The sequence below is a fragment of the Dendrobates tinctorius genome, unplaced genomic scaffold (genome assembly GCF_039654945.1).
Source record: "Dendrobates tinctorius isolate UK_male_01 unplaced genomic scaffold, ASM3965494v1 ptg000171l, whole genome shotgun sequence".
Lineage (NCBI taxonomy): Eukaryota > Metazoa > Chordata > Amphibia > Anura > Dendrobatidae > Dendrobates > Dendrobates tinctorius.
Genome location: NW_027361838.1, coordinates 24,865,425 through 24,877,637, shown reverse-complemented (window position 1 = coordinate 24,877,637; position 12,213 = coordinate 24,865,425). Strand labels below are relative to the sequence as shown.

Sequence of the window (12,213 nt, the reverse complement as noted above, 5' to 3'; positions counted from 1 at the left end):
TCCTATGAGGTGAGCTGGATCTTTTCTCCCTTTTTACCAACACCTCCCAGATATACAGACACACTTCTGTGCTTGGTTTGAACAGTCAGTTTATGCTGACAGACTCCCTGTTAGAAGACTCCAATGTTCCTCGCATGTTCCCCTAATGTATTTTTGAGATTTGGTATGTGTTGGTAAAAAGTACAATAACTAGACCTAAATGTTAATGAATAATGTAAAATAGGCCACATATCTGGTAAATGACTTGATATCAACACTGGTGCAACTAGAGCGCGAGTCACATGAAAGTCCCATTGAACTCTTTCCAGTCTTGTGGCACTTCCCCAGAATTATGAAGAAGGAGGTAGTCTATAGATGTACGCCATATGTGTGTATGTATTTGGACTTTTGGCAGTTTTCTCTTTCCAAAGCACTGCTTTAAGTTTATTGTACTGAAAAGTTTTACCTTTGTAGGTATCGGCTCGAAAATTGAAACCAACTCCAGCTCGTCCACGAAGTCTGCATGAACGGATGCTGGAGGAGATTAAATCCGAAAGAAAGCTTCGCCCTGTGTCTCCTGACGAACTCAGGCATAGCCGGCTGGGTAAGAGTGCAGGAACATCTTTTTTATTTTTTCTCCTTTTATTGGGATGGGATCAGTATGTCTATGCATACATATAGACCTGTGTGATGGAGTGGAATAGACATCTTGTTACACATTGTGTGAATAGTAGCTGATCTGCAGTACCCGGGAGCGGCCACTACACCATGTACAGAGCTGTGCTGTTCCGCCAAGTACACTGTTCACATCTGGCCACTGCATGGGCTCTTAACGGCTAATTGGTGGGGGTGACTGATGTCAGACCACCACTAATGAAAGAATATCAATATTGTAGTATTGGACCACCCTGTAAAACTATCTTTCATGTTAGGTGACAGCTATGAACACACCTTAACTTTAACACAGTGTTTCCATGAGGCCGATATTAGACTATATATTAGCTTTGTTGGTGTGTTAGCATATTAGTATTTCTAGCTTATTTGTCACAACTGGCAGCCCAACTCACACCTATTTATATATGGAGGTGCATTTTTTTCTGCTTCTCAGCTTTGCTAAGTTTAGTTCCTGTGAATATTTTCAGTGTATTTCTTTGCATCATTGCTCTTTTATGTTGACTTTATAGACAGACTTCACAATGGCAATAACAGCTTACGTGGCTTTTACTGTCTATTCTTTGTTCTCAACACAAACCAGTGCTGATAAAAGGAGAAGCACAAAGTGGTGCGTATATTAAGCCATCAGACGGTGTATGTGGTATTTAAAGACAATCCGTCCCCCAGTTTCACATTGTAAACTACCTACATTACTGAATAGATGCCTTAGATCCGGGGCCATATTTGGAGTCCACGCTGCTCTTAATACGTGAAGCGGTGCCATTCCCTACTGACAAGCCAGACTAAGGTGCCCTCAAGGCCCCGTCTCACTAAGCGACTTACCAGCGAACCCGACACCGATATCAAGGTGTCAGGATCGCTAGTAAGTCGCTATGTGATCGCTGGTGAGCTGTCACACAGACAGCTTCACCAGCGATCAGCACAGCGATGCCGAGCGCCCGGCATCGCTGGCCATCCTGTAAAAAATAGAATCAAAATAAAAAATATAGTTATTCTCACCTTCCGATGTCCCGTTCAGCCATCCCGCCTCTCTCCACGCTCCGGTCCCAGTGATCCTTTGCATGAATGACCGCGAGATGTCACGGTCTCGCGGGATAACAAAGTCTCGCGGTCATTCGTGCAAAGGATCACTGGGACCGGAGCGTGGAGAGAGGCGGGATGGCTGAACGGGACATCGGAAGGTGAGAATAACTATATTTTTTTTTTTTTTTTATTTTTACACCTGATCGCTGGTCTCCCGCTGTCACACACAGCGATGTGTGCTGGCCAGCGGGAGACCAGCGACCAAAGAAATGTCCAGAGGTTTCTTGCAGCGATCAGCGATACCGGCAGGGGGGCCGCTCGCTGATCGCTGTCACACACAGCAATCTCGCTGGTGAGATCGCTGTTACGTCACAAAAGTTGTGACTCAGCAGCGATCTCGCTACCGAGATTGCTTAGTGAGACAGGGCCTTTACCCTTTAGGTAGGAGTTAGTCAAACACTAGTTCTCCCGACATACATGGCCTTTTTGCAGACCACTGTGTTTTCAGTCCTTGCTGCCTGCAGACAGCTTGCTGATCCAATAATAACTGGTGGGCCTACAATCTTGGCCAGATAACCCAGTGCTTGCAAGATCAATAGAAAAGAGTTTGTAAGCGCTGCACATATTGTGCTGTCTAGCAATGATGGTCTGTCTCGAAGGCAACGGGCTGTAACCAAAGAAAAAGTGATATCTCAAGAAAATTTTAGCAAGCAGGAAATTATAAAATTTACAAGGATTATTTGACAGTAGCCATTTATGAAGATGGGAATAACAAACGTTGAATAACTCAACCGAGTTGGCGGGATGGCTGCTGTGAGCATCACCTTCAATTTAGTACCACTTAATAAAATTTAACCAGTTTGACTAGAGAATGAATAGTGAAAAAATATGATACATAGCAGCAACCATTGATAATACTAACTACGGACCCTGCTGAGTGATGGAAAAAAAAGCCCCTTGTGTAGAGCCATCTTTTCTGTCAAATGTGACAACAAGTGCCTCTTTTTGGCTTTGACGCAGATGAAGGCCAAATAGCTGATTTACAGGGAAGTGGTCATGGTGAAGGTGCAGTCCGGTCTGTGGACATCATGGTGTAGAGAAGAAGCTGAGCACAATGGTTTGTGTTAAAAGATCTAGATTGGCTTTTATTTTATTAACTGAAATCCTTGGTGTACATATGCATGTGAGTCCAGTGGGCCGTCCTACTCTGTGATTGACAGCTATCTACCTACACAGTCATACAGGACAGACTGTCAATCACTGAATCAACCCGCCCACTGGACTCACTTATGTAAACACTTAGGATTATAATGAATAAAATGCAAGTTATTCTGATATTTTTCCCACAAAAATGCATCAATCTGATCATCTCCTCGTCCTTTATAACTTCCTGCCTGCAGATCAGATACCATTTCAACATGACAGGTTCCCTTTAAATGATTTGTATGGTAGCGCTAATATCTGCTTATGTGCAGTGCGGCTCTTATCCAGTCACCCATTTACATCTGCAGATGAGTGTTTTTTACGTTTTGTGCAGATAGCTGTAAATTCCTGCACAGTCTGCGCTTTCCACACTCTGTTCCGTTAGATATATTGATTATCTGTATGTGGTGTAATAAATAGACAGGCCGCTGGGGATTCTGAAGGTTCACGCATGGAAACTGGGCCTGTATACATAGAGGTGAGCGGTATAAAATCCTGCTTTATTAAATGTTTAATGGTTCTCGTCAATGTGACCATGATGAAGGCCTGAGCTAAGCTTGCCTTTTAATTGGTAGCTTCTTAATTAGTTTATTGCATGTTTCAGGGAATACCGATGTAATCTCCTGTGAATCTATAAGCAGGCCTCTGACTTTGATGTATGAATAGCAAATAAGCCCAAAGCGCGGGTGTTGCTGGAGACTCCCTGTTATAAAGAGTTGTTTTATGGGTGTACAGTCTATTCCTTAAGGCCTGTTTACATGCAGATATGGTTTTTATATGAACTACACAACCTCCTAAAGTGTTATTGCCTTAAGACAGATGAGTCTTTATTATTATTATTATTAGTAAGAAAAATGCTTCTATTCCAGTTCAGACATTGGCAGTCAGGTAGGGGACGACCATATACATATGGGATTAATGAAATGAAGTGTAATTGGTGGATAAAGATGAGGACAATCCCATTATCTCTGACTTGGTGACTGTGTAACCTTCCATGTCCACACAATAGTTGGCCATACACACTTATTTTTCCCTGATTTCAGTGGGCCCCACAAAACTGTGATCTCTGCACGTTTTCCCTTTAACCAATTGGGTGGATATCACAGAACACCTATATGGATGTTTGCCTTTTCTCCTGTGATGTCGGAGACGTTCTATGGCATATGGCCAGCCGGCTGATGGACAAATTTGCTCCTTTATTACCGGCTGGGGTAGGGGGGGCATATCTTTGGAAGAGAGGGGCCTAAAAGAAAAAGAAAATCCAGAATCCTTTCTGTGAAAGGTGCCCTTTGAAGTCTAGGTCTGTACTAGGCTTCAGAGCTCTTTTATTACATATTTAGAATTATTGTTTTTGCTCTCTTTGTTTGAGCATACGACCTCGCCAGTGATCTCGTTACGTGTGACACTTTGCAGCGACCAGCCCCTCCCCGCTGCGATGTCGCTGATCATGCTCGAAAGTCCTGGGCCATTTTTTGATCGCTGGTGTCCCGCTGGCCAGCATGCATCGTTGTGTTTGAAACGGACGAGCGACCTCGTTAGCGACTCAGAAATCTTGGACGCAGGCGGGAGTCATCAGAATCGCTGCAGTGTGACACTAAACGACGCACCAACGATCCCGCTGAGATCGTTGCTGCGTCGTTGGGTAAATCTGACTGTTTGACAGCTTATTAGCAATCCTTACCCGGTCGTATCGTTGACGGGATCGCTGGCAAGTCGCTTATTGTAACGGTACCCTTAAAGATGTTCTTTACATGATCTCTGTTATTGGTTAATCTAAGTCTTGCTTTACCTTTTATCTTAAACCTATTAAATCTGTTATACCTAGTATCCCAGACAAAGAAGAGATCTGTGACTAGAATAATAACTCCAAAGTTTATTTGGACAATTCATAAAATACAAATAAAATCACTTAAAACAAGGAAACCTCAAAAGTGACATCCCACTCCTGCATAGCTGATCATGTTGGTAGAACCAAAAATAAGGAAAACCTCATAGGAATTAATTCATAGCATATTGCCTGTGCAAAAAATCATATTCCCTGTGTAATTACAGCTGTCCACACCATGTTTTGTCCCTCTCCAGTAAACCAATTTCTCTCCTGGATATATAAGAAATAATAATATGCAGAGAGACGGAACAGACCTGCACTAAATCCACAGAGAACAGATACGGTATATACTCGTGTATAAGCCGAGATTTTCAGCACATTTTTCTGTGCTGAAAACACCCCTTTTGGCTTATACACGAGTCATTTGTCCAGAAAGCCGGCAGGGGAGGGGAAGTGGCGGAGCAGTGGCAGGAGCTGGCGGCTGTGGCACAGTGACAACTGCAACCGCCATCTTCAAGAAGGCATCATACTCGCCCTCCTCGCGCCGTCGCTGCATCTCCGTCCTGGCACCGGCAGATCTTCCGCTGTGCTGAGCGATCACATGGTACCGCTCATTAAGGTAATGAATATGCATCCGTCTCCACTCCCATAGGCGTGGAGCGCTTATTCATTACCTTAATGAGCGGTACCAGGTGACTGCTGAGCACAGGAAGAACTGCCTGGCACCGGGACAGCGGAGATGCAGGGGTGGCGCGAGGAGGGTGAGCAGGCGATGAGCCATGCGGGACTGGGGGAGCTGAGCCATGCTGAACCGGAGAGCCATGCATACAACAGGGGGAGCCACAAATAGCAGGACAGGACGGGGGGAGCCACACATAGCAGGACAGGATGGGGGGAGCCACACATAGCAGGACAGGACGGGGGGAGCCACACATAGCAGGACAGGATGGGGGGAGCCACACATAGCAGGACAGGATGGGGGGAGCCACACATAGCAGAACAGGATGGGGGGAGCCACTCATAGTAGAACAGGATGGGGGGAGCCACACATAGCAGAACAGGATGGGGGGAGCCACACATAGCAGAACAGGATGGGGGGAAGCCACACATAGCAGAACAGGATGGGGGGAAGACACACATAGGATAGGACGGAAGAGCCACGCATACCAGAACAAAACGAGGGAGCCACATACCAGGACAGGACGGGGGGAGCCACACATACCAGGACTGGGATGAGGGGACATGTTTTTTTGACAGTTAGAGTGATCAATGAGTGGAACAAGCTGCCACGAGAAGTGGTGAGTTCTCCTTCAATGGAAGTCTTCAAACAGAGGCTGGACAGACATCTGACTTGGATGATTTAGCGAATCCTGCTTTGAGCAGGGGGTTGGACCAGATGGCCCAGGAGGTCCCTTCCAACTCTACGATTCTATGAATGCATACCCGGTTCATACTCGAGTCAATAAGCTTTCCCAGTTTTCCGTAGCAAAGTTAGGTGTCTCGACTTATACTCGAGTATATACGGTAACTATATTTTGTTCAGATCCATTAGTCCCTTTTGTGGTATCCTTCTTGTAAGTGATTTTATTTGTATATTTTATGAATTGTCTAAATAAACTTTGGAGTTTCTATTCTAGTTATAGGTCTCTTCTTTGGCTGGGATTCCAGATATCACAGATTTAATAAGCTTTCATATATTTTTTGAAGTCCTGTGCATGAGATTGGGACACAAATTGCTCATTTTTATTCTATATTTTAAATCTGTATTTATTCAGCCTTTGTTGAAAGGACAGGCAGCATTCGGCACATCTCGGGGAATGATCACGTTACAATCTTAGCATCCGCCTATAAAATAGTGACCATCTTCATGAAAGGTATACATTTTTCAGAAAGCGACGCTTTTTTAGACTTTTAAAAATACATATCTACCTGAGTGATTCATGGTAAATCTGCCTGTTCATGTCACAGAATTGGCAATGGGGAACCGTTAACCAGGACTGGCTCCAGGTTTTCATGGGCCCCGGGCAAAAGTCTCAGTGGGCCCCTTTAACACATACCACAATTAATCATGCACAGATAAAGCAGATAAATAAAGGTATAGTACAATGAAAAAAAGATTTCACTCACTTCTTATATACAGTATAGTGGACCCCATATATTGCTCCAAAAAGTATGAGCCCGATATATTGCTCCATGCAGTATAATAAGCCCCATATAGTGCTCCATACAGTATAATGAGATCCATATATTGTTCCATACAGCATGAGACCCATATAATGCTCCATACAGAATAACAGACTCCATAAATTGTTGCATACAGGATAATGGGCCCCATATAATTCTCCATACGTAAAAAAATAAATAGTACAGCGGACACGCTGTAGTGGCGTCATTGTGCTCTATGCCCTGAGATGTCAGAGGACGCCGAAGACACTGAAGCTGCTGAGGAACTGGGAGATGTGAGTATTTCAAACAGTTTAAAGCACAATGTTGTGACTGCTGGCTTGCGGGTGGTGACGCCGGCACTGCCGTTAACCACATCACCAGGCACATGGATAAAGATTGTTTTAGTGTATAGATTTTTTTTTTTTTAGTAGATATGACTCCTTCTACTGAGCTTTGCAGTACTGCCCTTTCCTAGAAAACTTGTTTGTCTTTTACCTGGTGTTTAATTTTTCTGGCATATTTGTTAAATTCTGCAACATTCCAGATACTGTATCAGGGCAGATCAAGTAATCTGAAATGTAGAACTGTTCTGTATTTGACCTTGTCCTAACACACTATTTTTGTTTTTCCAGTAATGCGGCCCCTTAGCATGTCTCACAGTTTTGACTTGTCAGGTAAAATGCCCACCTGGCGTGTTCTTGTGGATGTTGGTGTCCCCCTTTCATGTGGTCCTTTGTCAGACTGGTCAGTTTCTGTCATGGTCAGAAATACAACTTTTGTATCGAAAATTGCAGGAGAAAAATTATTCAAGGAGATCGGTTACATAAAGGTTTCAGAAATTGTAACTATCATATACCGCAAGTCTTAGCATTAGGATAATTATAGTTTACTAGATGGTGGCCCGATTCTAACGCATTGGGTATTCTAGAATATGTATGCAGTTTATTTTTGAAGATTTAATAATAATGCAGTAATGCACCCCCCAGTCCTGATATGTATGGTTCTCTCACCCCCAATCCTGATATGTATGGTTCTCTCACCCCCAATCCTGATATGTATGGTTCTCTCACCCCCAATCCTGATATGTATGGTTCTCTCACCCCCAATCCTGATATGCATGCTACCCCTCAACCCCCTATCCTGGTATGCATGGTCCCCTCACCCCCCAATCCTGGTATGCATGGTCCCCTCACCCCCCAATCCTGGTATGCATGGTCCCCTCACCCCCCAATCCTGGTATGCATGGTCCCCTCACCCCCCAATCCTGGTATGCATGGTCCCCTCACCCCCCAATCCTGGTATGCATGGTCCCCTCACCCCCCAATCCTGGTATGCATGGTCCCCTCACCCCCCAATCCTGGTATGCATGGTCCCCTCACCCCCCTTTCCTGGTATGCATGGTCCCCTCACCCCCCAATCCTGATATGCATGGTCCCCTCACCCCCCTATCCTGGTATTCATGGTCCCCTCACCCCCAATCCTGGTATGCATGGTCCCCTCACCCCCCAATCCTGGTATGCATGGTCCCCTCACCCCCTCTTTGCTGGTATGCATGATCCTCTCACACCCCAATCCTGGTATGTATGCTCACCGTCACCCCCCAATCCTGATATGCATGGTCCCCTCACCCCCCAATCCTGGTATGCATGGTCCCCTCACCCCCCAATCCTGGTATGCATGGTCCCCTCACCCCCCAATCCTGGTATGCATGGTCCCCTCACCCCCCAATCCTGGTATGCATGGTCCCCTCACCCCCCTTTCCTGGTATGCATGGTCCCCTCACCCCCAATCCTGGTATGCATGGTCCCCTCACCCCCCCAATCCTGGTATGCATAGTCCTCTTACCCCCTTTCGGGGTATGCATGGTACCCTCACCCCCCAATCCTGGTATGCATGGTCCCCTCACCCCCCCAATCCTGGTATGCATGGTCCTCTCACCCCCCAATCCTGGTATGCATGGTCCTCTTACCCCCTTTCGGGGTATGCAAGGTCCGCTCACCCCCCCCAGTCCTGGTATGCATGGTCCTCTCACCCCCCAATCCTGATATGCATGGTCCCCTCACCCCCCTATCCTGGTGTGCATGGTCTCCTCACCCCCCTTTCTTGGTATGCATGGTCCCCTCACCCCCCTTTCTTGGTATGCATGGTCCCCTCACCCCCCTTTCCTGGTATGCATGGTCCTCTGACACCCCAATCCTGGCATGTATGCTCACCATCACCCCCCAATCCTGGTATGCATGGTCCCCTCACCCCCCTTTCCTGGTGTGCATGGTCCCCTCACCCCCCAATCCTGGTATGCATGGTCCCCTCACCCCCCTTTCCTGGTATGTATGGTCCCCTCACCCCCCTTTCGTGGTATGCATGGTCCTCTCTCCCCCCAATCCTGGTATGCATGGTCCCCTCACCCCCCCCAATCCTGGTATGCATGGTCTTCTCACCCCAATCTTGGTATGCATGGTCCCTTCACCCCCCAATCCTGGTATGCATGGTCCCTTCACCCCCCAATCCTGGTATGCATGGTCCCCTCACCCCCCAATCCTGGTATGCATGGTCCCCTCACCCCCCAATCCTGATATGCATGGTCCCCTCACCCCCCTTTCCTGGTATGCATGGTCCCCTCACCCCCCTTTCCGTGTAGCCGCAACCAATCAGCGTCGTGGCCCTCTGTCCGCGACCAATCAGCCACGCGGCCCTGTAGCCGCGATCAATCACTGCCGCGGCCCTCTAGCATGTAAAAAAATATTAAATAATAAAGTTATTCTCACTTTCCGATGGCCTCCTGTCTTCTTTCCACGCGCCCGGCCTCGCGTTCCCAGTAATGCTTTGCGGCTTAGACCGCTGATGACGTCTTTCTTGCTTTCGCGAGAGTGACATCATCAGCGGTCTAAGCCGCAAAGCATTACTGGGAACGCGAGGCCGGGCGCGTGGAAAGAAGACAGGAGGCCGTCGGAAGCTGAGAATAACCTTTTTTTTTAATTTTAATTCTCTTTTTTTAAAGATTAAGGCCTGCGCTCGATTGAGCGCTGCGCCCAACTGCGCCTGCAGCTGATTGCAGCCAGGCCGCGACCAATCAGCGGCAGGCGCAGCTTACCGTTACAAACAGCTGCGACTGTCGCTGATTGGTTGCGGCCTGGCGGGGGTCTGGCGGCCGCGACCCATCAGCGACACGCGATTTCGGTTACAGACAGACATGATAAGTCGTGTATATGTATGTGTGTATATATATATATATATATATATATATATATATATATATATATATATATATATATATATATATATATATATATATATATATATATATATATAGGTATTTTTTATTTTGCCATTTTTTTAGAATTGGAATATATGGTTACAATTATAAGTTGGAAATGGTCATACCAAGTCCACCCAGTAGGAAACAAATACCTAAATAAATGTGATAAAATATAATGGTTTTCAATAAAATTTTAGGAGAAAAAAGGACAAGTTCAGACTAATGTATTTTCGGTCCTTGTATGGCACAACGGACAGCACACTACCGATTTTTCAAATGGACTTGTTATTTGTTGGGGGGAAAAAAAAAATCTGCACTTTGCCCAAGCTGTATGAACCTGACCTTAGGAGCTAAATTGTGTTTCTAAATGAAGTTATTTTTTATGTCACGGTATTTGCAATTGCATCAAAATTGAAGCAAAAGCACAGTAAAATTAATTAAAAAAAAAAAAAAAATCATGGAAATGCTCATACTAAATTAGATGAAGCACTTTGGGTGTGATGATCTCTGTGTGATATACTGGATCCTATGTCTCCCCATAGTCTAATACTCAGTGCCGCCATCGCATAGAAGTATCTGACGGCTCGTAGTTCGAAGCCACTTTACAGAGTCCTAAAGAGAAAAAAGATTTCAAGTATAATCTCATCTCCATCAAGTCTCGGAAGAAGCTGCTCAGGCAAAATCGTATAGATGCTGGCGAGACACAAGGACCTGGTTCACCACCTTGATGTTATTACAGCCGAGCTGCTGATTCATCCATTATACTAAAAAGATTCTAATCCTTCTTACCTTCTTGGTGCGGAGTGATGGCTGACGCCCGGGTCTTATCTAATTACCGCATATACATGACATACTGGGATGTGTGCATCATAGATTTTGGAGCATTGGAAAGACAATTTAATTTAACCCTTTTAGAACACTTAACGTAAGAGGAACAGCTCAGGGATTGATATTGCCAAAATGTGCTTGGGTTTCAAAACCAACATAGCCTAAACCTCGCAGCCTAAAGACACAATTTAAATGAATCCCATAATTGTATGGGGGACTTGGCCCTTGTTAAAAAAAAAAAAAAAGTAACATCCCTTTAGTTTATTAATTTGTCATCTTTGCTGCGGCTGCTCAGTACCAGATACATCCTAAGTGTAGTGGGGCATCCACACAGCGTGGAGTGGTTGTGTGTGTACGCATGCACTCCCACTATGAGCAAATGTAGTAGGGACGCAGGTTACAGACGCTTTTCTACTGGCCCATGTGGACATAACTCTAGTAAATGATTGGATTTGGCCCTTCTAGTCCACAAAAATAGTGTCAGATGTATAACGCTGGCTAGAATGGCTCTTCTGCATCTTCATACATTTCAGGGGCCCAGAAGGCACTCGACCTTCTCACCTTACAAGTGGCTTCTACCCAAACAAATTAATTTTTTGGCTAACTGTTATTTGTAAATGGTTAGAGAGGTGTAATCATTATGCTTTATAAAGAGATGCTGGATAGTAAGGGCCCCATAATCTTGCACAGGGGCCCCCGGCTGTCCGAATCTGCTTCTGATACATGTTATGCATTGATTTAGTTTGTGTACTTTAAAATATTGGTTCTAAAACTGTTCCTGACCATGAGAGAAATTGCTTAAATCATTTTGTCATTCATTATGATCACTCGTCATTCACCTGATTACTCCCCATTCACCTGATTACTCCCAGTCTTGTGTTTTGTGCAATAACTGTGCGGTGAAGTGATGCAAATTACAGAACTAATAACTAGTTTTTATTTGTTCTGATGTTTTGTGAATGTTCGGCATTACATTAGTAAAGGTACGATGAACTTGTACATGAGCAAGGTTTTCCCATTTCAAACTATATTTTCTGTTCTGGAGCTTTCAATTATTGAACCCAAAAAAAAGGAACATTGCATGTAAGAAATTACTCAGTGGGTTTCTTTTACCAGATTTTTTTTAGTTGCCGGTTGAATTTGTCCAAATGTTACATTGTGCGAAGCGCACAAAGTAATTGCCTGAATACTGTACCCCGGAAGTGCACCGCTTTTTTTGATCCAAACACTACATTGTTGGATTGTACCGCCCCTT

The 12,213-nt window shown here is 45.1% G+C and overlaps 1 protein-coding gene across 4 annotated transcripts in view; it reads left to right on the top strand.

Annotated features, from left to right (window-relative positions):
- Positions 1–12,213, top strand: part of SPIRE1 (spire type actin nucleation factor 1) — a 209,505-nt gene that overhangs the window by 155,546 nt on the left and 41,746 nt on the right. For 2 of the 4 annotated variants that reach the window (XM_073551008.1, XM_073551006.1), the window contains 2 exons: positions 454–583; positions 7,507–7,548. In XM_073551008.1, coding sequence (XP_073407109.1) covers positions 454–583; positions 7,507–7,548 — 172 coding nt within the window. The remainder of the gene's footprint in view (positions 1–453; positions 584–7,506; positions 7,549–12,213) is intronic. The other 2 variants (XM_073551009.1, XM_073551007.1) reach the window with 1 other exon arrangement.